The sequence below is a fragment of the Tribolium castaneum genome, chromosome 9 (assembly GCF_031307605.1).
Source record: "Tribolium castaneum strain GA2 chromosome 9, icTriCast1.1, whole genome shotgun sequence".
Lineage (NCBI taxonomy): Eukaryota > Metazoa > Arthropoda > Insecta > Coleoptera > Tenebrionidae > Tribolium > Tribolium castaneum.
The window spans coordinates 7,216,485-7,242,896 of NC_087402.1; the positions used below are offsets into that span (position 1 = coordinate 7,216,485).

At 36.0% G+C, this 26,412-nt stretch overlaps 7 protein-coding genes and 1 long non-coding RNA gene across 12 annotated transcripts; 4 read left to right on the plus strand and 4 right to left on the minus strand.

Annotated features, from left to right (window-relative positions):
* The first annotated feature begins 1,332 nt into the window (after positions 1-1,332).
* Positions 1,333-1,929, plus strand: LOC103312788 (hypothetical protein). Of its 2 annotated transcripts, none has more exons than XM_008194276.3 (2): positions 1,333-1,490; positions 1,537-1,929. In XM_008194276.3, exons 1-2 carry the CDS (start codon positions 1,479-1,481, stop codon positions 1,870-1,872), a joined length of 348 nt encoding a protein of 115 aa, XP_008192498.2. In that variant the 5' UTR covers positions 1,333-1,478; the 3' UTR covers positions 1,873-1,929. The 2 variants fall into 2 exon arrangements, with proteins under 2 accessions (XP_008192498.2, XP_008192499.2); XM_008194277.3 differs by having other exon boundaries at positions 1,356-1,487.
* LOC135267082 (uncharacterized) lies at positions 1,892-2,375 on the minus strand. The gene is made up of 3 exons (XR_010335349.1): positions 2,244-2,375; positions 2,122-2,190; positions 1,892-2,069 (listed from the first exon to the last, which is right to left on the minus strand). It is a non-coding gene; the product is annotated as an uncharacterized LOC135267082 (long non-coding RNA).
* Positions 2,376-2,592: 217 nt separating this feature from the next.
* Positions 2,593-6,444, plus strand: LOC655677 (spidroin-1). Of its 3 annotated transcripts, none has more exons than XM_064358773.1 (6): positions 2,593-2,692; positions 3,222-3,372; positions 3,422-5,315; positions 5,445-6,116; positions 6,165-6,251; positions 6,298-6,444. In XM_064358773.1, the coding sequence occupies exons 2-6, from the start codon at positions 3,361-3,363 to the stop codon at positions 6,390-6,392; spliced, it is 2,760 nt and encodes a 919-aa protein (XP_064214843.1). In that variant the 5' UTR covers positions 2,593-2,692; positions 3,222-3,360; the 3' UTR covers positions 6,393-6,444. The 3 variants fall into 3 exon arrangements, with proteins under 3 accessions (XP_064214843.1, XP_064214844.1, XP_008192500.2); XM_064358774.1 differs by having other exon boundaries at positions 3,422-5,165; positions 5,316-6,116; XM_008194278.3 differs by having other exon boundaries at positions 3,422-6,116.
* Positions 6,403-7,679, minus strand: LOC655762 (uncharacterized protein). Its single transcript, XM_962324.4, has 2 exons — positions 6,736-7,679; positions 6,403-6,689 (listed from the first exon to the last, which is right to left on the minus strand). The coding sequence occupies exons 1-2, from the start codon at positions 7,381-7,383 to the stop codon at positions 6,459-6,461; spliced, it is 879 nt and encodes a 292-aa protein (XP_967417.1). The 5' UTR covers positions 7,384-7,679; the 3' UTR covers positions 6,403-6,458.
* Positions 7,680-9,095: 1,416 nt separating this feature from the next.
* Positions 9,096-12,868, plus strand: LOC103312789 (uncharacterized). The gene is made up of 2 exons (XM_008194281.3): positions 9,096-9,242; positions 11,542-12,868. Exons 1-2 carry the CDS (start codon positions 9,231-9,233, stop codon positions 12,517-12,519), a joined length of 990 nt encoding a protein of 329 aa, XP_008192503.1. The 5' UTR covers positions 9,096-9,230; the 3' UTR covers positions 12,520-12,868.
* Positions 12,869-16,540: 3,672 nt separating this feature from the next.
* On the plus strand, positions 16,541-19,920 carry LOC655934 (probable basic-leucine zipper transcription factor I). Its single transcript, XM_971062.4, has 2 exons — positions 16,541-16,696; positions 18,784-19,920. Exons 1-2 carry the CDS (start codon positions 16,694-16,696, stop codon positions 19,669-19,671), a joined length of 891 nt encoding a protein of 296 aa, XP_976155.1. The 5' UTR covers positions 16,541-16,693; the 3' UTR covers positions 19,672-19,920.
* A 1,558-nt stretch (positions 19,921-21,478) lies between these two features.
* LOC656011 (facilitated trehalose transporter Tret1) lies at positions 21,479-23,407 on the minus strand. 2 transcript variants are annotated; one of them, XM_064358822.1, is made up of 3 exons: positions 23,282-23,407; positions 22,996-23,219; positions 21,479-22,948 (listed from the first exon to the last, which is right to left on the minus strand). In XM_064358822.1, exons 2-3 carry the CDS (start codon positions 23,039-23,041, stop codon positions 21,600-21,602), a joined length of 1,395 nt encoding a protein of 464 aa, XP_064214892.1. In that variant the 5' UTR covers positions 23,042-23,219; positions 23,282-23,407; the 3' UTR covers positions 21,479-21,599. The 2 variants fall into 2 exon arrangements, with proteins under 2 accessions (XP_064214892.1, XP_967660.2); XM_962567.4 differs by having other exon boundaries at positions 22,996-23,352.
* A 1,382-nt stretch (positions 23,408-24,789) lies between these two features.
* LOC100142539 (zinc finger protein 143) lies at positions 24,790-26,376 on the minus strand. Its single transcript, XM_008194283.3, has 5 exons — positions 26,254-26,376; positions 25,901-26,191; positions 25,735-25,854; positions 25,515-25,684; positions 24,790-25,469 (listed from the first exon to the last, which is right to left on the minus strand). The coding sequence occupies exons 1-5, from the start codon at positions 26,255-26,257 to the stop codon at positions 24,879-24,881; spliced, it is 1,176 nt and encodes a 391-aa protein (XP_008192505.1). The 5' UTR covers positions 26,258-26,376; the 3' UTR covers positions 24,790-24,878.
* Positions 26,377-26,412: the final 36 nt, after the last annotated feature.

Below are 26,412 nucleotides of genomic sequence, written 5' to 3' on the forward strand. Positions count from 1 at the left end.
ATAAACTAGTCTACTGTATATCTGGTGCCTCAGATATTTTTTGCTGTTTTTAAGTAATTGTTGGACGCTGATTTCAAAACTTTTCCATCAGCTCCAATTTTTGAAATATAGGTAACTCAGTTCAGTATTTCTTAAAAAGAACGCAATTTTTAGTTATTTACTTAACTGTTGCCTCAGATATTTTGCTATTTTTTAATCTCAATTGAATTTAGTTTTTCTTACATTTTTTAGTTTTTTTCTGTTTGAACTTATGTAATCTTCTTGTATATTTGTATAGGTGTATAGGTACTTTTTTCTTCATTTCCTTCGACTTTGTATTTATTTAATATTTCGTACTTCTTTCTTCTTCATTTCCTTCGATTTTGTATTTATTTAATATTTCGTTCTATACGTATATCATTGTCTACCGATTTTTCTACACATATTTTTATTAATTTTGTTATATAAAGTTACTCGTATTTCTTATATCTTTTCTGAAAAACATTGAGCACAAGTTTTTTTAATATGCTTTTTTTAAATTTAATCAAAGAGAAATAAACGGTATTAACAATGATCGCCAAATTTGTTCTTAACAGCCAACAAACTAGCAGAACACATAATCGCGTACAAAAGCTCTAAACCGAATAGTCCGAAAAATTTCAACAATGCAAACCAAAATATTGAACATAAATAAGCAACAAGAGATGTTCACTTAATCTAGATTCAAAGTGTTCACTCTATTGAATATAGTAATTTTTTGTCGTACATTTAACTGGATAGTTATTAATATTCTCTTAGTCGAGCTTTTACTGTTATATTATATTTATATTTTATATTTTATTTATATTTTTTGTCTACATTTAAAGCTTTTATTTGATATGTTATGTTTTAACGAAAATAATTTCTTTTTTCATTAATTATAAACAATATACTTTGGTAAATTCAACGGAAGAAAATAATGATTTTTTATTTAAAAAAAGAAGAAAAAGAAAAAAATAAACGCACATATTTGATACTGTTAAAAAGATTTTTTTTCGGTTAACATAATATAAATAAAAAACCAAAAACCAAAATAAAGTACTATTTTTGCCACTGTACATAATTAGCTTAAAATTTATGACCAAATTATAAGTGCTACGGGCCCAGTTTATAGAGGTAATTCTTTTTATCGTGATTATACTTCTTCGGAATCACGTGTCGGAACAAATGTTCGATCATTCCTCAGAGTACCCCGCCCTGTCGCATTCTTGCAGCATTCAAGGCTAATAAATAAAACAAACATGGCCTTAGAGCACGACTGAAGTGACAAATAATTGTTTTTTTCTCACACAATTCACAAATTGTGCAATTAAGTCTAATCTAATTTGGTACTTTCAACTTTTGTGTGGATAATTTCCGCAAAGAAGGGCCGCACGGGTGTGCGAGGTCACCTCACTTCTATAAATGCATCTAGGTACCACCTTCTTGTTATTTGATCTCACGATAATTGCATTACCATCATGAAACCAGTGGTAAGTCAGGCGTGTTGCGAGAAAAATGAATTATCGTGTATTCTAGGGCACAATTTTTTGTTTGGTGGTGATAGTGACGGTCAGGGCGAGCCATTTGGGTGTGGGTTTGGTAGGGCCTGGTACTCACGGCGTGGTACTTCAAGGGCCTGGTTCGAAGGCCTCTGTGCTGGGGCCTGACGGCAGCCACATTTCGGGGTACACTGCTGGGGGCACCGTTGTGGCGCCTGCCCATCATGGAGGGGTTGTAGCCGCGGGTGTGGCTCCGGGGTACGTGGGAGTGGTTCCGGGATCGGGGCATGAAGGACAATACATTCCCGACTACACGGAGCATTTGTACGATGATGGGTCGTATAAAGGGGATTTGTACGATGAGCATTACTGAATGAGTGAATAAATAAGCATTTACCACACAAGCCAAATATATTTGTTGTTAATGGAATCGTGTTTTATTTAACATTAAATGACCCATGACGACCATGTTACTTTGACCCCGTCATCGGGGTACGCGTACGCTACGTGGGTGTAAGGGTAGTACCCCCAGTTCCACCAACCAAAATAAGCTCCAGGTATCCCAAACACCTAGATAAATTAGTTCGAAAGTACTGGTAGGTGGGTATGACACAAAACTTACGAAATTCGGTGCAGGTTTGGCGCTTATTTCGGAAATGAGCAAAATAATTGCCAGTAAAGCAACCGAAATCTGGAATTTTTACACAGAAAAACTGTTTTAATCACAGATAAATTTAAACTCACGTGAAATTTCATTTCTGTGCTCAATAAACTGTGCAAAGTGGTTATAAGCTTGTTAAATTATATTGACTGTGACGATTTTCTGTAACATGTTTTAATTTATAACTTTATTATTGCCTTGTAGGAAAACACATTGACGTCACTGATGCTCCTTTAATTATTTTTTTAAAGAAAATAAAATTAATCTTTGAAACGTTCATAAAAACTAGTTCAACTTATTGAGACGAACAAGTAAAACAATCAACCGGTGGAGACACTTTAGACTCATTACCATGAATTTATAATTTATGGCATTAATCTTAAAATTGAAAAAGATTTTATAACATTGTCGTGGGATTTGCAAAATTAACAATTAACAATAAAAGTGAAAAAGATATAAAAAACTCTTCACCCAAATGTTTCTTTAATTCAGTCCCTTATTCTGGCAGTAATTGCATTAACAATTTTCAAACGTGAGTATTTTTGCATTGGAATAATAGAACCACCGCCCATTATTAGAATGCACAATTCTGCACGACTTGATAGGAATCGGCCTTCACTATTTTCATTAAATATGAAGTCTTTAATTAGCTTCTGATAAGCATTTTTCAATTGCAGAATATCATTTATGATCTAGCACTTTGCGATTTTCGGTTTGAACATTTTTTGAGATTGATTGAACTTTAATAAGTGTGTACCTAATCAAATTTCTAATTCTCCCGATAACAACAATCTTTGATTGCTGGCACCTTTCTCGTTTGCTTTTAATTATATGGTTGTTTGCCTAATAAAATCATCCAGAATATTAGGCTAGGGATGAACACTGCTTAAAAATTATCATTAAAAAAATCCTGAATCCGAGTGTTAAATCTTAATTCAATTAAAAAAAATGTTATACAGAGTCTGATTTCACGCTTTGTTAATGCGGGAAACATGAATCCGACTTTGTTAAAATCCAAATCAATTTTAATTGAAAAAATAGCTAAATAATGAAAATTTTAGCGGAAAGAATTACTGATTACCTACCGATAAGATGCAAGCGGCCCTCCTACACTAATTTTTGCAATAATCTCGAAAAGTATAAAAGTGAGACGATATCAGAATCGCCAGTTATTGGGTTGCTTGACATCACATAAAAAAAATGAAACGAAATGTGAGTATTATTGCGATTTTTGTAAATATTTAATTCGGTTTCATTTCAGCCTTTGGTCTTAGTTTGTGTTAGTGTTTTTTTATATGCTGGTTCGGGCCTGGCACACTCTTTGTCTGACATTCCTGCTGTTTGTGCTAGTTATTTAAATGGGGCTAACTCGTTTAAAGGACAGAATTGGGGAAGTTATGGTGGAGTTGGAACAGGTTCCCAACCCATCAGTGCCCCTTCACAATCTAGTTACAGTTTTGGGGCTGGTGCCTCAAACTCTCCAGCTCCAGCCCCACAGATCGAAGCGTATTCACCAAAAAATACTTTTGGTGCTAACGCTGTCTTAGATTCTTCAAATTATGGTTCATCTTCTCTTGGGTCTAACGCTGGACAGGGTATAAATTACCCTCAACATATACCAGTCTCGTCAAATTATGAATCAAGCGGAAGTAGTCCTAGTCTTGGATTAAATGTAGGACAACCCAGTTCCGCGGGCAGTTACGGAGGATTTGATCAATCATCAAGCTTTGGTCAAGGGTCTGGATATGGTACCTCCCAACCAAAATTAGTTGGAGGTAGTGGTATTCATTATGGAGATGATCAAGGACCATCAGTTTCTGGTAGCTTGACACCAAGTGGAGGAAATTATGGTCAATCTGCTGGAATATCCGCATCAATCCCGTCGACTCCTGTCTCTGCAGGACCATCACCATCATTTGACAATGGAGCGCAAAACTTCGGTTATGGTCAGTCATCAAGCGGTCACTCATTTGGTAGTGGCTACGGATCTGGAAATGGTATTGGAGGACCTACTCTTGATGCGCCAAGTCAAGGTCTTGATCAAGGTGGTTATTTCGGAAGAGCTTCTAGTAATTATGGAGCTAGCAATCTTGGTACTCCTAGTACTGGAGGAGAAGCCAGTGGTTATATCACCTCTGGTGGAGTTGGTTTAGGAAATGCTCCCAGCAGTGGTTCAAATGCCGTTGGTTTTGTTCGAGGATCTGATCGTGGTTTAGACAGTGGTTCACTTACCTCTGGTTCTGGTTTACAAGGGTATAATCTCGCCAACAATGCAGCTAGTGGTGTCGGTCTTGGAGGAAATACCGGTCTTGGTGCATCTGGTAGTGGAAGTGGTTTGCAAGGATATGGTGCAAGTCTTGGAGGAAATACCGGTCTTGGTACCTCTGGAAGTGGAAGTGGTTTGCAAGGATATGAGTCTGCAAACAACGCAGCTGGTGGTTTAGGTCTTGGAGGAAATACTGGACTTGGAGCAAGTGGATACAATTATGCCAGCAACACAGCTAGTGGTGCAGGTCTTGGAGGAAATACCGGTCTTGGTGCTTCTAGTGGTGCAAATGGTTTGCAAAGATATGAATCTGCAAACAATGCAGCTGGTGGTTTTGGTCTTGGAGGAAATACTGGACTTGGAGCAAGTGGATATAATTATGCCAGCAACACAGCTGGTGGCGCAGGACTTGGAGGAAATACCGGTCTTGGTGCATCTGGTAGTGGAAGTGGTTTGCAAGGATATGGTGCAAGTCTTGGAGGAAACACCGGTCTTGGTGCCTCTGGAAGTGCAAGTGGTTTGCAAGGATATGAATCTGCAAACAACGCAGCTGGTGGTTTAGGTCTTGGAGGAAATACTGGACTTGGAGCAAGTGGATTTAATTATGCCAGCAATACAGCTGGTGGTGCAGGACTTGGAGGAAGCAGCGGTCTAGGTGCCATTGGTGGTGCAAGTGGTTCTCAAGGATATGAATCTGCAAACAACGCAGCTGGTGGCTTAGGTCTTGGAGGAAATACTGGTCTTGGAGCAAGTGGAGCAAGTGGATATAATTATGCCAGCAATACAGCTGGAAGTGCAGGTCTTGGAGGAAGCAGCGGACTAGGTGCCATTGGCGGTGCAAGTGGTTCTCAAGGATTTGAATCTCCAAACAACGCAGCTGGTGGTTTAGGTCTTGGAGGAAGTGGTTATAATTATGCCAGCAACACACTTGGTAGTGCAGGTCTTGGAGGAAACAACGGTCTTGGTGCCACTAATAGTGCAGGATATGAATCTGCCAATAATGCTGCTAGTGGTGTAGGACTTGGAGGAAATACTGGTCTTGGAGCAAGTGGATTTAATTATGCCAGCAATACAGCTGGTGCTGGTCTTGGAGGAAGCAACGGTCTAGGTGCCACTGGTGGTGCAAGTGGTTCTCAAGGATATAGCTATGCCAGTAACGCCGCTGGTGATGCAGGTCTTGGAGAAAACAGCGGTGCTGGTCTTGGAGGAACTAGCGGCCTTGGTGCTGCTAGTGGTTCAAGTAATGGATATGGTTATGCCAGCAATGCAGCTGGTGGTTCAGGTCTTGGAGGAAATACAGGTCTTGGTGCAAGTGGTTCTCAAGGTTATGGTTACTCCAGTAACACAGCTGGAGGTCTCGGACTTGGAGGAAATGCTGGTCTTGGCGGTGCAAGCGGTTCAAGTGGATATGGTTATGCCAGTGACACGGCTGGAGGTTTAGGTCTTGGTGGTGCTGGAGGTAGCACTTTTGGTGCAGGTGCCCAAGGATATGGTTATGGCAGTAATGCAGCTGGTGGACTGGGTTACGGAGGAGTTGGTGGAGCAGGAGCTGGTCTTGTCGGCGGCGGTCGTGGTGGTGACGCAAATAACTTTGCTTCCGTTGCTGGCTCCAGTAGCGGTCTTGGATTTGGTCAAGGAGGTGGAATTGGAGGGTTGGATGTAAACTTAAATAATCTTGCCGCTGTTAAAGGTAAGATCATTTTGTGTGAGGAACTGAATTAAAGTGTAACACGTTTAGGAAAATCTTTGTATGCCGACTCTGCTGAACAGTCTGGAGCCAACGAAAAATCATCAAGCGAAGTTGACCATCATCGCGGACCCGGAGGTAAATATCAACAAACCTTTTTTAAATAATTACTGTTTGTTTTTAGTGTACCGCTTCCACGCCAAGAAGCAAAACGAGAGTTCCAAATTCCACACCAAAGTACAAAAAATTGTCATTCAATCCGACAGAAGGTCCCGTTAAAAAAACGATTTTTTAAATGTATGATTTAATAAAGAGATATTTATTTAAGTAACAGTTTGTTATTGATTATTTCCCGGGCCTCCAGGAGATATTTCGAAGGCCATGAAACGTTTTCTTCAAATTGCTGCTGTCGGACCACTCCGAATTAAAATAATTATCGTCGTCATCCGCTTCCAGTTTTTTCAGTTCTTCCTGTCTTCGATACGCGTGCATCATAAATTCCTTTCTTTGCTCTTCCGACATAATTGGCTCTCTTGCCGGAGGCCCTTGACCCCGTTTTGTCAATTTAACAATAACCTAAACAATATTTTCAATAATTAAATAAACAAATATATTTTCGTACCTTGCACTTTTCAATTTTTCCAACATAATCCCCCAACATTTTCCCATCTCGGTACATTTCCTTCCCACAGAACCACAGTTGGGCAGTCGCTGGATCGATAACTTCAAGAGACGCTTGTGTTCCGGACAGATCTTCAATGTTTTCAAATTCCATGCGAATTACGTCATGAGGAGGCAATTTCATGGGATAGACAATAAGTGTCGCCCCTTTCAGAATATTAATTGCTTCTTTTACCACCTTCATATCCAAACATTTATTCTGCAAAACCAAATTTTTCGAAATCATATCTTTGGCATCCTTTATTGCTTTATTCAAAACGTCTTGCATTTCTTTTCGGGGTTGTTTGCCATTTCGGCGCCCAATGGGGTCCTTATTCATTGTAAACCCCCCACTAGGGATGCACTTTTCGCCCCAAGGATCCGTCAGTTTTAATTCTTCGACCTGTTCCGGGGTCAGTCCCAAAATTTCCGGAGGATACAGCGTTCCATGTTTGGCTAACTCTTCCATTTCGGAACAAATTCGATTCACTTTTAACCGCCCATTGTATACCGCTGTTATTTTTGTGGCAACGTCTTCAACAGGGGTATTGAGCGTAGTTTCATAAAGAAACTGGCTCTGGTCGTTGTGTTTCACATGCAAAATTACCATTTTTGACAAACTGGGATCACTTGCCAATAATTAATTGTAACTAAGTAAACAAGCTTGGTGCTATGGCGATCGTGTCGTACTTGAGGTGTTTGATCAATAAGGACTGTTAAATAATAGAGCTAACAATAGAACAATGAAGAGAACATTATTCAAATTCGAATTGTTCTCACAGTTCCTGCCAAGACAAATTACAACGTTTTGTACGTATTTAGAAGATGAAAATGTGTGATAATGGTGAAGTTTTAAATCGAGTAGAATTGTAAAGTCGTTTGAAAAAAATTAAAGTGCGATTGACACACCCACCTGAACAGGCGTAAAAATTGATTAAAGCCTTCCCAATCGAATACGGCAAGGCAATTATGCAACTAATTTAATGCAACATAATTTAAAATTATCTGAATTTTAAATTGCGTTCCGAGTTAAGTTGTCCAAATGTATCAATAAATGAGTGAAAGATTTTTGCACGAATTAATTGAGGCATGACTCGGTTAACCAATCCAATTGAACTGGTAATTAATACAGTCAAAAAGTGTATCGTAACCATGATATTGACATTCACCGAATGTCGACACGGCTTTTCCTTTCTGGGTCAATAATAAAAGTAATAAAATGCCAACAATGTTAACCATTGACGAAACCCGATTGAGTATGGGCGAAAATTACAGGAAAAAATTTGAACACGACAGTGAGAGCACAGTTACGTTCTTGTTAGTGAGCGGTAATTTTTTACGAAAGTGAAAATTTTAACGGTCGAAAAATCGTTTACCATGTTAGAATGTAACAATGTAAATGTTTTCACACTATTAAACATAATATTAAAAGCATCTCATTTGGGTAATTATACCAAACAGAACCGTAGAAGCATGAAGAATTTATTTAAAAATGTTTATCCCACTTTTTATCTGAACCCAACATGTAATTAAGCTTGATTGGGTTTATTTGACCCCCTCAGACCACTTTGAGGAAAGGAAGGTCAAGAACTGTGCATTATGTAATTACTTAAGTCATGTAGTCGTGATGTTCGTAAACGCAAATGTGTGATCATGACTTAAAGTAATTTAAGAAAGTTTGATTTCGTCTTCTTTATGCCACTTTCTTCCATTGTCCTTTTGTACAAAACGCCTGTATTGATGAAATTTGCGCAAAAATAACGGAATTTTTTAATAATCCAATTATTTGGAGCATAAAATATATTAGAAGAATTTAGACACTTTAATGATTGCAATTAGCACATCGCCTAATTAGCCACAATTTTTGTAACACCAAGTTGCGCACTGTATCACAAATACATTTTGATTTGATTTGAAAGTACAAAATTTGATGAAATTGTTGATAAAAATGACAAAGACATTCAGCCTAATGTGATTTAAATAGTCATCTGTTGAGATTTATTCTTGATGCACTTTTAATTATGCACTTGTTGCAAAATTTATCGGCATTAGAGAGCTGCTTTAGAGTTTGTGACAGATGGCCAAAGTCGTCCAATTAAACACAAAACGTCTAATTTACGAGCGCTCATTAAAAGGAAATTATTTAATTTTTCCACGAAACAATGAAGTGAAGCAGAGTCGTAAAGAGCGTCGCCACAACATGCCAAGATGATTATTATGAAAAATATTAAGGATACAGTAACCTTCAGCGAAAGTACTCTCCACCGTCCAGTGAAATTTTATGTTTGTCTCTCTTTATCATTCAATCTAGGACATGTTTCAACAAAAATCTACTTGGGCACTTTTATCCTATAAATAAGAGAGGGGTTTCAGCTTCGGTGCATTTGTTTCACGGAGGTGAGTGTGAATCGTTTGTTGACGTCTTAGCGTTTTTTGGACGTCCTCAAGTTCAGCAACATGAATACTTTGGTGAGTGACAGTGACTCAGGGCAATTATTCCGCAAAAGCTCGCGCAAAGTGCAAATTTTTCAAAAGTTTTGTGCTTTAAGAACAAGGACCGATTTACGAAACGCGTTTTCAAACTTTATTTTGAATAATTAATTAAACTAATTGCGAGTTTTCTTTGACTTCTTTCACGCAAAATTAATTAAATAATCTGTAAAACGGTCCTTAGTACATAAATAAATTAAAATTTTCATACGCAATGCACTTATTATTGCTTTAATTTACCGGTTTTATTTGTTTATATTTTGACTTATACAATTAGTAAAGGTTAATTAGTTAAGGCAGGTAGGTAGAAAAATAGTAGTTTTATTATACTTGTAACAACTTATCTTAAAGAAAGAAAAGAAGAAAAGTGGTAACTGAAATAGTTAAAATGCATTCTGTTCGTCGTGTTCAAGAGAATGTTTCCTAAAATAAATTAAACAAGAAAGGTGTTTTCTGCTTGTTGAATAAAAATCATAAACTTAATTAGTAGGTACGCTATGAAAATTTGAAGACATACTGAAAGTACTGATTAAAAGAGAAAGTAAATGTGTTTTTGATTTACGAGGAAAATAAGACACAATGAAAGAAGGCGATCACTTTCCGCTTGAGTGACCGAAGTAAACTGAGACAAAAAAAGGATATCAATTTCTGCAGGTCTTTTGCATTAGTTACAAACATAGCGAACAATGGTCGTAATGCAACTTTCTTGTTTACTTTCGAGAAAATTTTTTGATTACTATTAACATATCAAAATATAAAATATTTTGATAGTTTTAAATGAGAATAAATAAAAAAACTTCTATATTGTCGTTTTATTTGAAAACTAGTATTCTCATTATTAATGTAATTATTTGAAAAACGTGTGACAAGAGTAGCATGTAATGATTTACTTTCTAATCTTACTCGTAAAAAATTAGGAGACAAAAGATTTTTAAGTGGTAAATACTGATTAAGGTCACAGAAATTTAAAAATTAGGAACATTTTGGAGCATTTTTTTGATTATTAAAAAATTAATGTAAATTACGAGTATAATAACTAACAATTGAGAAGTGAGTAATTAAATAATTAATCAATAATAATTTACAAATTTATAATTGATGAGTTTCATTCCTGCAAATAAATACATGAGGAATTGTTTCTATTGAAGCTTTCACTGTTTCTTGTCATAAGAATAATTAATTAGTATTCTTGTAAACAATGATTTTGTAAAAATAGGCTTCAAATATTAATAATTCGTCACATTATTTATTTTCATTATTTCAAGTATTTAAAAATATACCAATACCAATTTTTTACAATTCTAATTAATTAACCTCATTATTTTTTTTAAATAAAGGGCTAAGATTACCTAATAAAACTTTCTATCACCAAACTTAAAGTCAATTTGTTGACGATCACAACACTAACGAATTAAAATAGTAAAAGTAATCTGTTTGATTGAATTAAATGTATCGTTAAAACCAAACAAGTTTGTTAAATTAATTTTACTACTAACAGTTTTAGAAAATCGTCGGTTAAATTCTTGTGAAAAGTTAATTGATGATGTTTGACGCATCAATAAGCAAATTGATTGAAGTGCTACTTTTCCAAAACCCGAAACAATCATGTATATTGATAGCTGTTGATTGTTTGCCATCAAAACTTTAATGTTTTTGTAATCCTCACTTAAGATAGACCGGAAACCAGCCAATTAGTTCACTTTGTGTCATTAGAAAGAAGAAATCAATTTAATTTCATCATTAAAATATCCGTGTAATTCGGATGCAATTTAAATAAAAGCTGTAATTTTCTCGTTACTCAATTTATTGTTTATAACAACAATGCACACAACCAGTAAAACATTTCAGCGGCGAAAGCAGAACTTTTGTTCGGAATTTCGCGGTATATTATTGCGTGAATTCATTATTTTTGGCAGCTGCAACAGAAAGTACAGTTAAAGTGAAAGTGATTCAGTCCAATTTACATTAACATCTGTACCTTCTCTTACCACACCCAATATTTTTATTTTTATATTCATTAGAATGTTTCTTCCTATAATTATAAAAAATAGTACGCGCTTAGAATGTCAGAACCGACAGAAACGTTAGTCGAAATAAATAAAAAGGAGTAATTTATTGCCACATTTTTGTACAATTACGACCGGATTCTTGCCTCTTATAGACATCACCTATAATTTGATGATAGAAAATTACACGCTTTCATGCTAAATCGCATAAGTTGCCTCCGGTAATTTAATTGTGTTGTTATAACCAGCACAATAATTTTTCCAATTTTCAGGTAATCATCCCTTTAATTCTGTGCATCGTCCAAGCTAGCGCTGTAGACAAACAAGACAAGGCAAAAACGACTCCATCGCAATCCAACACGATTCAACCCAACCAAAAATATGAAATGTACTACCACCCCATAAAGTACCACCAACCAGTGCAACAGCTGCAGCTCCAGCCCGTCCAGCAGCCCATCCACCAGTACCAACAGCTCCAGCAACTCAACCCGAAAGCCCAATACGTCCCCGTCCAAATCATCCAGAAACCCTACTTTGTGCCACACACCCAGCCCCAAGCCATGATCATCATCGCTCAGCCCGCCCTCGTGCCACAAAGCCTCGTCTACAGCAACCCCACCCAACAACTCCTCAACTACTTCCACAGCAACCCCCAAGCCAAGTACCAGCTCCTCCACGGGAACTACCAGCAGCAAACCCAAACGGCCCAAGCCCAAACCGTCCAGCCCACCGCCACTTACATGCACCCGGTTCTGGCAACCCCCTCGAACTACATCCTAACCGCAGCGCCCCAGTACCAACAAGTCGCAACCCCGCAGTACCAGACCGTGGCCCCACAACCCCAAGTGGTGACGCAATCTAGCCCCGTCCCAGCCCCCGCTCCCCAATACTCCACCCAACAACCCCAACAGCAACAACCAGCGCAGTTGGGCCATTTGGCCCATTTGGCCCAATTGGCGGCCCAGCAGTACGTCTCGACTCAGATGAAAACAGCCCCGGCTATTGTCACTGGTTTCGAGCATTTCACCCCAGAACAACAGGCCCAGATTAAGGCGCAGTTGAGTTCGCATTTAGGGACCAACTTCCATGCTGTCTCAAGCCCTAACCAGTATTCCGCCAAATATGTGGCTGAACAAGACAACAACAATAATTTTGTGCCAAGTCCCCAGATTAAGTCCGAACCTGTTACAACAATCAGTTCGCAGACTGGGGATATTCTGAAGACGCGTTACGTCAAGGGAAAAAATTAAACATTCGTAAAATAAATTTCCTTCTTCTTTACTGTTTGAGGAACAGTGGCGTAACTAGTCTGTAACATAGAGGCACATTATTTATTAAATTTTCTGGGTACGCCACCATTTTTTGGGAGTTAACTGTGGCTTAAGACTGATGGAAATGATAGTTACCTGTAGCAACATGTTTAGCCCGTTGTTCGCAAGTGCAAGGGGTGCCTTTACCTTTACCATTTGCATTGTATATAACCCAATCAGTATTTCATTCTCAAAATTGATCGAAGGTAAACGCATTAATTTGCACTTAACGATGAAAATGCTTCTTAGTTTATGTTTTTATATCGCATTAATAAACTACTAAAACTCTGTTGTTGGTTTCTGTAACCCTATACTTCCGTTAATTGAAAAAAACGGTTCTAACTTGACTAATGATCACCGTTTTATTGGTAATTTCCGTGCCTACACTTGTGGCGATGGTCAGAGCATTAGAAATTTAAAAGGGAATGGCCACCGGTTGCAATAAAAATATAACTATCACATATTGAGAAATGTGGAGCTGAGAAGAAAGTTGATCATCTGTAAAAAATAATATGAAATTACCTCTTACTAGGCATGTTGACTATTTGAAACACGTAATCGTGGACGTTGCAAAATGCTTCAGCAACTTATTTAATTGTTGATCTTCCGAATGAGTGCAATTATAAAAAGAGAACTTTCTATTGCAGATTTTTCTACCCTTTACTCATTTCCAGCCGTAATTAATTGCCACGGATGTGTAGCGAATTTCACTGTGATAAATGTGGACGACAAATAACTAGAATTTCTAGTAATTTATTGCTCATGGAGTCATTGAAACATTTTGAGTCTCAAGATTGATTAGGCCAGAAACAACGCACTTAATATTGAAAGTACTTTCTTTATAGCGCATTTTATTTCGTTTGTTTGGGAAAATCTCGGTGCAATTATTCATTTCAACCGTCGGCGTTGCTCTTCCTTCATTAATGTCAAGGAGAGTGGCCGAAGGACATTTAGTAGGACATCGCACGTCATTTATTATTGTCGACAGTTAGTGCAAAAAGGAAAGGTCGAAAATTATTGGAATATGTTTATTCAAAGAACATATCAAGTGAATGCCGCCAGAATCTTGTCAGAAAAAATTGTTCATCGATTTAATCTTTATTGCATCCGCGTTCTAAGTGTGCTACAATTAACGCAAAAAACAAAATGGGAGGTAAAAAGAACAGTCAAGATTACAGCGTGATACAGGAAATACTTTCCCAGCCCAACTAGTTATAGATTTTCTTTCTTTCATATTGCACCCATTGCACACAAATGGAGCACAACAGGATGTGCTCGTGGGAGAAATCGAAAAATCACTTAACAGTTACGCAAAACGCTCCGATTGTCCAAATTTGAGCATTTCTCCTTACACAAGGCACAAATGGCCATACAAGTGCATTAACCAGGAAATGGCCCGACCTTCATGTAACCGTTTTGTCACTCGAAGATTGATGGAGATGAAAGTGAAATGGTCGTGGGCATCACCCATTTCAGTAGTTGAATGGAAAAATTAAGTCTGCAGGTGACAAGATGACCTTTCTCCCAGCTGCCGCAAGGCACGATGGTCATCGGCAATATTATTTCAAGTGACTTATTTTTTACTTTCTCGTGTTCGTCACCAAATTACCCGTGGGATTCGTGCCGCAAAACCGGACTCGAATTTTTGTCAAACGCTCATTTTATTACTTGTTATATAATCACTGTTTGTTATTAATATCGCGTGTTATACATAGACGCAACTTTCTTTTTTCCGCGTATTATCTTTCGGGGAAGAATTTTTGCAATTATGATAATTTGGCAAAACGAGTCTTAATGTACGTCAACACGTGGAGTGTGAATTCGTGATTTCAGTTAACACTTCTTATTTCAAACTAATGCACCTAATGGAAGTTGAGTTATTAATGATGGTCGCCTTTCTAAGGATTATACTTTTCGGACATTCACTTGCATTTTCTCACAAACCTTGGTCGAAAACGAGGAAAACCCAAGTGTTGCACCCAAAGGTTAATAAAAATGAAAGCTGATTTAGTTATTAGCTGCAGTAACGAAAAGGCAACGCGGAATAGTTTTCCTTTGATTTACATATTCATTCCTAATAAATATGTAAGGAAGAGCGAAGGAATCTGACTTCGTGTTTACACCAATTAAATGAATATTTTAAAATTTCGCAAAATAAAATGCAAAAAATGTAATTTATTTGCATTCCATAGTACACACATTTTAAGCCGGCAGGAATATAGTGGCTATTAAAATGCAATCAATTTTATGGCCATCTTAAAAGAAAAATCGAAATTAGCAGCTCAAATAAAAATAGATGACTTCATAATTCTGCTAATTTACGACTCGAATTCAATAAGATTCGCCTGCAATGACACTGCTTTCACCAAGTCCACCAATAGTCGAGAAAAGCTCCTCCCGCTGACAACCACTCCATTCTAAAACATTTAATTTGCATATTTTTGGTGTATTGGCGTGTGTTATGATTCCGATAAGAGTTTTCTAGTTTTAAGCGTCCATAAATAAAATTTCTAGAATCAAAGTGACATGGGAGATTATAATAACCCATCTTAACATTTACTAAAACGACTTTTTCTTATTTAAATTTAAATAAAATTAACTTTCTGGTGTTGGGTTCAATAATAACACAGCGCAGATTTCAGCGAGAATGATTTGGTAACACGTATAATTAAAGGGGCTCCCAGCCAAACAATTTTAAACCTAGGCTAGGGCACGACTAGAAATTTTTGGGAAAGACACAGCTAGGGGCGTTTGTTTGGACAATGGCACTGAACTTACAGAGAGAGTAACCTCCTACAGAAAAAGACCGTTTGAGTGGTGAACGGATAATTACGAGTGTCTTCATTAAAGACAAACTTTAATGTAGTGCAATGGTAAAAGTAAAGGGAAATTGTTGATGACTAGTCATCAGGGATTATAACAGGATGCGACTTGCGAAAAAGAGCAATTTCCATAATTTCAATTAGTGGTTTACATCACTTTACATAAACGGAGTTTCAGGATATTGGAAACATTCGAGACTGAAAGTTTTCATTAACGGGTCACTAATCATAATAATTATTTATGACGGTGCTTCAAGCCAAAAACCAGTGATTAGGAGATAGTCGCACGCTTAATTTGCGAAAAAGAGGGATTTGTCACTAAGCAGCTATTTCCGTTTTTTAATTGGCTTTTAAGAACCTGATCTAGTTTTAATTGTTGCATTAATGACATCATAAAGGCGCAATTTATTAGGACAATTACGAGCACACTAAACGTTTGTGTTGCGGTAAATTAGCACAGGTTTTTTGTGGAAACAAAGACATTGTTAGAATTGAGACAAACATTGCAGTTGAGACAAGAGAACAAGACGTGTCTTTGTGTGGGACCTTGACATGATCGCTTGTAATAATTAATAATGTACTGCCTTTCTACAAATATATTTTTCATCGTGATGGGAGGTAAATAATAGAATCGATATCTTGTATGAATGTATACACTCTCTTAATTATAGATTTTTGCGTGGCAAAAGGAAGATGATCCGAGAGAAAGGCAAAAACTGAAAATAACTAACTGTACCGCAATACATCAATACGTTCAATACAAAACTAATAAGCGAATTAACACCTTCAAATCGTGATCGCGCAGAAATCATAAAATTTGCGAAACTGCAAGTCATAAAGCTCCATAGCCAGAAGCGGCGACCATCTGCGGTGATCCAATTACGTAAGTGGAGGAAAAAAGCGATTGACTAACGAATAACTGAAACAGGAAGCGCGTAAATGGAAGACTGAGATTTTCTGCGCTCCAGTTCAAGAATTTATAAAATTAGCCGTCTGACATTTTTCGTCACTTTCTTCCTTCGGACAATAATAAATATCGCGCAGACCAACCTTCATTAATAAATCGCCGTCAGGAAATTTACTTTTGAAATGTAGCTTAAGGCCATGGAATATATGGCGAGATTACGGTGTGACATAAAAATACGAACCATCCGGTCATCCGAAGATTCCGTGTAGCTTTTGGTAGGGTGGTCTCCGCTCACTTAAGAAAGTACAAATGGAAGTTCTTTGGTAGAGGATCATTATTTTGTGCCGATCCTTCCACCGAACTGTATCATTTCACTTTCGCAGACATGGTAAGTTACCGCTTTCATGTTTTTTGCAAGTGACAATAGTGCCAGTGATGTGATAATACACCAAACAGTGATTACCTTTTATTATTATTACTTGTGGAAACTAGATTTTACGTAATGCGGCAAATATTGAGTGATGGAATTATTGTAAACGTAACAGATTCATTGTTTTACTTCCCCGCATTTGTCTTTAATGTTTATGATCAAGACGTTACGTTAATGCTTTACAATAACACAATGACTTGTTTTTACTTCACTGGTCTATTGTTGCTTGCCAAGCTCTTAATCCAAGTTAATACAGTACTACTGTTTTGAGCAAAATTAACCGGAGTGGTTTATTTTACGAAAAATCGTACTTTAACTGGCTTAAAAATAAAAAATGTTTGTTATAGAAATCTTGCAATTAGAGCTAGAGTTTTCAGACGCTACGTACGGGTATAACCATAAATAATATAAATAGAATCTGTAGATAGAACTGGTTTCACATTTAATGTAAAAAGTAAGACATTAGTTTTTCTTCAGTTACGAGAAAATATACCGACAAGTTAAATAAATAACCAGTTATGAAAAGCAAAACTCCAATTTTTGATTTCATTTAGTTTTACTTGTCCTTTAATGAAATTTCGAAGGTTAGTTAGGCAGAAAATGGTTTTACAAGACATAGGATAATTAAAACTATAAAATTCGTCGCGACGTTTCGATACTCTATTGTAACATCTTCAGGCAAAAACTTTTTTTTAATGTTTCTCCTCTTCATCAGTTTTTATTTTGATTACAAATACAGTAATTTCCAATGCTGTTGCTGTTATGAAACAGCATTTTCCGTGTTAAGAAATTCATAACTAAAAATTCAGTCATCCATAGAAGCGAAAAACCGGAATTAAAATTCTGTTGGCTGGATTCACTACACACGCAAATTCATCCAATGAAACGAATTTTCCAATGATGCATCTCTTCCTTTACGCGTAACAACTCCATAATAACATTGTTATAATGAATAATAATTTAATTTTCAAATTATTTAAATAAGAGTGCAAACTAAATTAATTATTTTTTTTCAAAGATTGATTTAACGTAGAAACAACAATAATGATATGAAGCCCAGTTATTGTGCTTTTTCAATATTTTTTTTATTAATTTATGGCACACTGACAACATCATATATCACCTCATTTCAAAAATTTTTATGACAATGTAAAAAATAATTATTAATTTTTTTTATAAAATGTGCTCAAGTTCTGTGTGGCAAATTATTTAATTTTTCTTTTAACAAATATTCATTAACTAGGACAAGTTTGACTTATTAAGAGAAAATGTATAAAACCTCACAAATAAATAACTTCTAATGCAAACTGGAGAAATTTATGAATAAATTATTATCAAACCAATATTGCTACAGGAACATAAAACACCCTAATTTTATATTGTTCAAAAACAGGAAAAATAATGTGTGTACCTACTTTACATCGTTACCTTTCTACACAAAAACAGAAAGTAGAAAAAATACCTATCGGAGCATTGCGTGTTATATTTCATTCAGCCTCTCCCATAATGTGATCACCGGGTATCCTAATGTTTCCGACAAGTCAATTATGTTACAGAATCAGATATAAAAAATCGGACGGGACACTTTCTCCTCGTATGCTCTTATTAAATTAACAATGATATCACGCAAAAGAATGTTTTAGAGACACATTAATACAGGATGACGAATGCAAAAATTACTAGTTGAATTAGATTTCTATTGTGTGTATCTTGTAATAAAAAAGCTTGGAGTCATTAGTAGAGCTTGCAACTTTCGAAGCTGATTTGCGCCCACTTCATTTGCTGCAAAAATGGAAACATCGCTAAATTATTCACACTCATCCGACACGATGCAAATGTGAATTTACACAATAAGCCCATTATTAAAGCCTGAATTATAATAAATTTGCAAACTGAAACTTATCATGTGTGTCCGGCTTCCTCTTCCATTATTCCAGATACACTTTCACCCGCCAGGTAACTGTATGAAGAAATATAATAGCCGCATTTAATTTCCCTCAAAATATGAATGCAGCTTTACCGGTCCGTGCCACTTTCTTTTGCAGAGATACTTCGTGGTACTTTGTTGTGTGTTGGCGTCGGTCATGGCCAAGGAAAAAAAGATCAGTTTAGAAGACATCGAAAGGGACAATTTGAAAACCACCGGGAAAATTGCGCGAGCACCCCCGAAAATCCCCGTTGCTTCCCCAACTGACTACGGTTTCGTGCCCACAAAAACAGTGACTGACTATGCAAGACAACAGCCCAAGTATGTCCAATACGTCCCTCAAACGTACGCCCAGCCCGCCCAACAGTACACACCCCCTCCCCAACAGTACGCCACAGTACCCCAGCAGTACTACTACCAGCAACAGCAATCCGTGCAAAACCCTTACCAGCAATACGAAAACGTGCAATACGTCACGGACAACAGCATTGCCCAAGCACAACAGCAGTACTACACCCCCCAATACGTGTACCTCCAACAGTACACTGCCCCCAGTACTGCCATCCAGAGCGTGGTTGACCCCAAAGGGGGGATCCAGTACGTCATGTATGTGGTACCCAAAGCCGAACAAACCCAAAATTACGAAAATGTGGTTTATACCAACTCTAACGAACAACAACAGTATGTGGTACCACAAACCCAGTACGTCCAAACCCAGCAAGTGACGCCTGAAATCAAATACGCGCCTCAGCCCGAGAAACCACAACAATTGTTCACAAAGAGTGAACCTAAGAGTCTGTTGGATTCGTACGTGCCGTCGATTTTACAAGTCCAGTATTACAAGCAACAACAAGCGCAAGCTAATGCTATTCAACACTCGTTGAAAGATGTGAGTACTGTCTCCGGCAAGAGTAGCTACAGACCGACGCAAATCAGTCACAATAGTGCGGAGAGTGTCATCAATTACCACTACCAGCTCCCGAGTATCCAACAACAGCACCAATAATTTTTTGTTACCATTTTATTAAATCGTGATTTTAGTTGTAAGTCATATTCTTTCTTATTTATGTCGTTTCTTAACGTCTTGTCTTTTCACTTTTCTACTTTTATAGCAACTGTTAGAACTTTATCGGCCAGTTTCTTCTTTTCACCACTATTTATTTTCCATTCTGTTTCTTCACATGTTATTCGTTTTTATGTACAATTTATGTATTATGTACGTTTATAAAACAAATAAAATACTTTTAAAAATTAACTCATTTCATCAATTCAATACGAGCGAATGTGATTTATAAAATAAATAAAACATAATAATGGAAAAATTACAAAAACTTTAAGAAAGTAAAAATAGAAACAGGTAGTCTAAACAGAGACAATCCTTAGATGTAATCAAGATAATTACAATGTCACATTAATCCAAGTGATAAACTGTTTTATTCACTTTATTTCCATAAGTTCTGCAATAGAATTTTTTAACAAATGTTAAACAGAACTACAATTAAAAACCTAAATAAAATTAAATTATTTTTATCTTTATTTTTAACAACAACAAAACTTATTTATAGCAATCAGTCAATCATTTTACACATCTCTACGCATTCACATACATTTTGATAAAATTCGGAGTTCAGTTATTAGTTCCTAAATTGCTTCCAAACAATTGAAACTCTTAATTCTTTCTAATTAATCCTCGAATTAATCTAAAATTTCCAATTTCCAAGACGTATTAAATACAAAGTCAAGCTTGACCCGACAGATTAATTTTCCCGATTTTAACAACAATAACAACCGACATTTTCATTCAATGTTTTAGATGGTACACATTTCTGGCTTCCTAGTATTGAAAAAAGACTTTAAAAAGAGTAAATTAAAAATGAAAAAAATAATTTAATAAAATAAAAAAATATTGACAATTAAACATATAGCGCTTTTTTGTTTTTGACTTATTTTATAAATGGCAATTGTTTTCTTGTAATCTTTTTTATATATCAGTATGAAATCACTTAATATGACACCTAAGCACAAAAAAATAAAAAAATAGTCACCTTTTATAAAATATAGCTAAAAATTTCTCAGTAACTTTTTTGTTTTATTTTCTTCTTTTTTTTAATTTTTTTTTGTCTTTCTTTTTTATTTTTTACAAAAAAGGTTACTTTTGGACCTTTGTATTTGTTTATAACAATGCCGAATTTCACATTTAAAAACGTTTGTTTGTTTTGTAATGTATTAGAGCTGATGATGGCATTTTTATGGCGAAACGTTGTCTGTTTTGTATTATAAAATGTGTTTTGTAATAAAAAGACCTGACTGCCAGAAGTATCATTCATGATTTTTTATACTTATCAAAAAGATAAAAATCACAAATCAAAAATGTTAATGTCACTAAAATAATAATAATGACGTCATTATACTCAGAAACGATTGACAATAGAAATGTCAATATGGTGTTAAAATATAGCATTAAAAAAAATAAAATCGACTTTTTTGAGGATTTTTCTGAAAAATTACTTCCAACAAAGATGCCTTACCTACCTTTGTTTCAGTCTGTATTTTTAGCAGCGCCACACCGTCACACTAAAACTTTCTCAGCTAAAGAAAAATATAAAAAATATCAAAACGAGAAATGTAAAACTAATAATAATTGACTTTTTCATCAGTTACATTATTATATCAAAATATGAAGAAAAACATACATTGTTTTAACGTTTTTCCCCTTATTTAAGTTTAAATTGGTGCAGTTTTAAAAAAATATATAATAAATTTATGTAAGAAACCCTTTAACTTTTGAAGTTATCAAATATCTGTAGACCATAGTTTGCACAACAATAATATATTTACATTGAAATAAAAGTTTTTTCTCGTTTCTTGAAACATTAAACGTGGAGTTGCTACACTTTGGAATTAAATCTCTCATTATAAATAACTACTTAATAACTACTGTGCTATTACGAGTTTTCTCGCAGATTTGCTCTTTTTGACGCCTAGAGTCGCTTGAATTTCCTCCAAAGTCTTCCCCTTCGTTTCAGGTACAAAAAATATGACAAAAACTAGATTAACAGCTGAACAAACGGCAAATCCATAAAAAGGTAGGTACATCCCGAACGAGTCTCGCAAAGTTTGAAAAAGTTTGGAAACCATCGAAGCTATGATACAAAAATACACTTCGGAAAAGCACGACGCTAAAGCTTTAACATTTGTTGGGAAAAGCTCCCCTTGGATAAGCAGCGGTATTGGCTGAGCACCGATATTAAAAATAATTACATATCCTAACAGGGCTAAAAGTGGCACGAAATTGAACGAACTAATATCAATGGTGGTAAAGTCTTTGATGTAGAAATAGGTCCCTAGGACAAATAGAGAGATTGCTGAACCGATCAACGAAGCAATCAGCAGAGGCCTTCGGCCGGTTCTGTCGATTAGTACCGAACACACAGCAGTCATGAAGCACTGAATGCTCACGTAAATTACAGTCGCAGTGAATGGTGATATAAAATCACCCGCTTCGTTGAAAATTGACAAAGTGTAGAAACTTATAGCGGCCACACCACTCATTTGTTGCGCATTTCGCACAATCGCCACGATTCTGAGACCCTCTTGGTTGTTCTTCTTTCTGAATAAATCCCAAACACTTGCGTTCTTCTGATTTTGGGTCTTGACCGCTTCCTGGAGCCTGGACAACTCGTCCTCGATGTCACTCCTTCCTTTGAATTTCCGCAAAGCGATTCGTGCCCTCTCTATGTCATGCTTCATTATCAAATGGTACGGACTTTCCGGCATCCAGATAAAAGTCAGGACTAGGAGAATTGGAAACACTGAGCAGATTAGAGCCGTTGTTGAGATGCTCAAATAAGCACCAACCACGTTGATGAACAACATTCCAGAAATCCAACTGACTGATATTGCTGCTCCCAGCAACCCCCTTATGCTTGCATCAGCAATTTCCGTTATGTATAACGGTATGACTGTAAAAGCGATACCGTCTGAGACCCCAGCTAGAAGTCTTGCTGCTCCTAACGTCAGTGCAGAGTTGGCGAAAGCAATCATAAGCCAAGACAAAAAATACGGAATGGCTGATAGCAAAATTGCTTTTTTTCGTCCAATTAAATCAACAATGAAAGCTCCGAGAAAACAGGACGGTATTGGCGAGATTAGCTCCATTATGATTATCCAAGACCCTTCATCGTTAGTTATTTGAAGAGAACTCGAATTGTTTGAAGTTAATTGTGGAAGTGATGGTGATGGCCACGCATAATGCATGCCACCTGTTAGGATCGTTAATAGTGCTAGAAAATTGGAATTATTGAAGTGGAATGATTGAAAATTAACTCACCGGTAAAAGTTGTTAAATATTGGTAGAAATACGTCGGTTTGTACATTTTTCAGCGTGCTTCTTTACATAACTGGATTCAAAAGTTTAGCGTTTGCAACATGATCTTCTAAATTAAACAAATAGAGTAAATCTTAAGTAAATGCTGGGTATCTGAGATTTCCTTCAAAATCGAGGCACACAATGGACATGACGTGTGTTCGAATGAAACGTTATCAACAGCAATACTTCAATCGAATTAAGGAATGTTTTAAAAATACATGAAATATGAACAATAGTAATTAGATACCTGAGTTATTAAACAGTTTTGTTGCAAATTTAAATTAAATAGATTTAATCGCAAAAACTTACATCTTTTCTATTGATGTAGAGAAGATAATGAAGAATTTTAAGGAACATTCGTATTTTTTGACTAAATATTTATGTAAATTGCTACTGAAATTTAAAAGTCAAAAGATTGGCATACTTCCAAGTATAATCACCAAAAGCATTTATGCACAAAAAATAAATAAATTACCTAAACAATGAAAAATCATGAATAGTAAAAATATGGATGTAATCCTCCACGTATGCCGCTGGTGGCAAATTTTAAATATGCTTCATTGTGTTGGCAGCAAACAATTTGTCTTAAAAACTTGAGAGGCACAAAACTGTGATAAATTTGCCTCGACAACGAGTTTTTGGTTTGAAGGGTAGAAAAATAAATCAAAAAATAAACAACACCGTTTTCTAGTTTTTAGTAAGAAACAATTAAATAAATGTGCCAAGTTGGATCCATGGTTGAAGAAAATTGTCGAAGATTTGAGAATTTTATAGCGATTTTATATTAAAGCTCAAGAAATTAAAAATTAGAACATACTTGCATATAATTATTGCATATAATAAGTAAAAATTGGTATTTTTTTTAAACATACGATAAAATTTTTACATTATTTCATTATTTTTAATCTCTTGCTATTGAGAATTTAATGCTTCATCTGTCTGTATTTTTTTGTTTGCCTTGTGCAAACTGTTGTGCAAATACAAGTTTTTTAAACTCATTGCTCTGAAAACTTAGACGGTAATGAAAAAACAGCGCTCTCTGACGATATTAACAGAACTATAGAGGATGGGAACGTTTTATTAGTAGGTCCATTCATATCCTAGCCTTTAGCTATCCGTAGTTGTAATTATTTATCCTCAAAATTTTTGCTACACGTCTAACTGCATTTTTTGCTCAAATTGTGTATTATGCATATAGGTATCTCAAGAACTATAAGTGGCACAGTAATCAGCGTTTAAATAAGTAGGTACATACTTCTCTTTTTCTGTGCATGTCAATTTTTTCGATAATTTTCACTTTCTTCTTTATAATTTAAATAATATAATGTATTAAAAATACTAAATATTGCTTAAAGCAAAAATATGTATTAATTAATCGGGATTTTATGATTTCTAATGTTATTTTAAAACAAAAATGTTTAAATGTTTTAGCCAAAAATTCTAAATGAAATATTTGTTGCTAGCCCCAAATAATGTTCATTTGAATTTTTAATTTATTTATATTTTTATAGCTGGTGATATTTTTTACAAATTTTTGCACAAAACAACATTTAATCATCACTTGTTCTAGAATCACATATGAAATAATAATTGTTGGCTTAATGTGTATTAATAATTGATTATTTTAATTATAAAGAACTGTAAAAAAATTCTCAAGTAAGTAGAAAAAATATAACGTATTTACCTTATAGCAAACGATGTGATTATTTGATCATTGGTTTTTGGGATAGGAGAGGAGTAAATTAAAACCCACACTTAATAACATAAATTTATTTATCGATACAATCCGCTATTTTCTAGTTGATAATAAATAGTACGTTTCGCAACAGAAATAAATCTTCTAACTACTCTATTTTAACAATAATTTCAGTCCCATCTTTAGTCACAACCACGTTATGCTTCAACCTCTTGTGCAAGTTTAACGCCGACTCTTGCTTAAACCTCTGTCCACAAAAAATGCACATGTGCGGCCTGACTGGCATATGAACCGCATTGTGTTTATAAAGAGACGAATACTCGGTAAAGCGTTTCCCGCAGCCTTCCACCGTACAAACATAGGGCTTTTCCCCGGAATGTATCCTCAAATGATTCTTGTAATTAGTTGACGACGTAAATGCCTTGCCACAGTCGCAAATGTACGGTCTTTCCCCGGTGTGCGACCTGATGTGGACTTTGCGGATATTGGAAGTCGTGAACGATCTCCCGCAACCTTCAATTGGACATTCAAACGGCTTTTCACCAGTGTGAATTCTCAGATGTTTCTGTAAATCCCCCGACGTTTTAAATTGCTTAGTGCAGACGGAACACGCGTATGGTTTTTCGCCCGTGTGGGTCCGAATGTGGGCTTTGAGGGAGTAATTAGTCGCGAATTTTTTCTCACAGCCCTCGATGGAACACGGGTAAGGCTTACAGTCAGTGTGGCTCCTTATGTGCACCTATGGCAACAATCAGCAAAACGAAACACTAACAAAGAAACGTACAGTGAGGTGGTACGAAGTCGCGTAAACCTTATCGCAACTCTCGTGCGGGCATTGATATTTTTTTACTTTTTTTGGAGGCTCGTCCTTCACGTCTTCGTTGTTTTTTATTTTATATAACGTAAAAATGGCCTGAGAGCCGTCCTCCAGTTGGAGCAATTGGTAATTTACATCTAAAAAACGAGTTCCAACATTCCTATCAATTATTTATACGACAAAATACCAGAATTGTCAACTGATGATTCCTCTTCGTTGGAAAGTTGAGCCGATTCAGTCATCGTTTCAGTTTCTTCAGGCGTTTCCACCATCATAGATTGTGTTTGTAAGCTCTGCAAGTTATTATCTGCAAAAATAATTAAGCCAAAGTTTGTAAGCCAGTTAGGTGAGACCTGTAGTAACAAATATCCTGCCATCGCCAAGTGTTATAAGCTTTAAATCCGTTTCACTGAATGAAGTGGACGAATCATTCATGTTATCCAAGCCCACACCTTCAAGGGGGTCGTCAGGAACCGAGTCCTCCTGCAGTTCATTGTTGTCAAAAGCCAAATAAAATATTTCCTTATTTATGCTGTTATCATCTGGTACTTCAGGCAGGTCCAACATATCGGAAATGTTAACAAAAGTCTCCTCATCATTCTTCACAGCAAAGTACTGAAAAGTCGGTTCCTCGTCCGTCTTATCTAAAAAACACCAATTTGGAAGATTTTATTTTGAAAATAGTGTAATGATGTTGGGAAATTACCCATAATGAACCTGAGGAAGAGAGTCCTCCATTTGCGTTCACTCACACAAAGGCACTCACGCACGCGCAAATCTCTATCACAGGCCCGGCTTTCAATTTTGAGAGGGAGAATGAAGCTTTTGAATTAAAATCTGACACCAATTCGTGTCAACGTTATTT

Coding starts and splice junctions, on each gene's coding strand:
- LOC655762 (XM_962324.4), bottom strand. CDS start 7,383: ATGGTAATTTTGCATGTGAAACACAACGACCAGAGCCAGTTTCTTTAT. Junction 6,690..6,735: donor GAAAAATTGAAAAGTGCAAG/GTACGAAAATAT, acceptor AATATTGTTTAG/GTTATTGTTAAATTGACAAA.
- LOC655677 (XM_008194278.3), top strand. Junction 6,117..6,164: donor TAATCTTGCCGCTGTTAAAG/GTAAGATCATTT, acceptor TAACACGTTTAG/GAAAATCTTTGTATGCCGAC. Junction 6,252..6,297: donor CCATCATCGCGGACCCGGAG/GTAAATATCAAC, acceptor GTTTGTTTTTAG/TGTACCGCTTCCACGCCAAG.
- LOC100142539 (XM_008194283.3), bottom strand. Junction 25,855..25,900: donor CAGGATATTTGTTACTACAG/GTCTCACCTAAC, acceptor TTATTTTTGCAG/ATAATAACTTGCAGAGCTTA. Junction 25,685..25,734: donor ATCATCAGTTGACAATTCTG/GTATTTTGTCGT, acceptor CTCGTTTTTTAG/ATGTAAATTACCAATTGCTC.
- LOC656011 (XM_064358822.1), bottom strand. CDS start 23,041: ATGTACAAACCGACGTATTTCTACCAATATTTAACAACTTTTACCG. Junction 22,949..22,995: donor ATATTTAACAACTTTTACCG/GTGAGTTAATTT, acceptor CCAATTTTCTAG/CACTATTAACGATCCTAACA.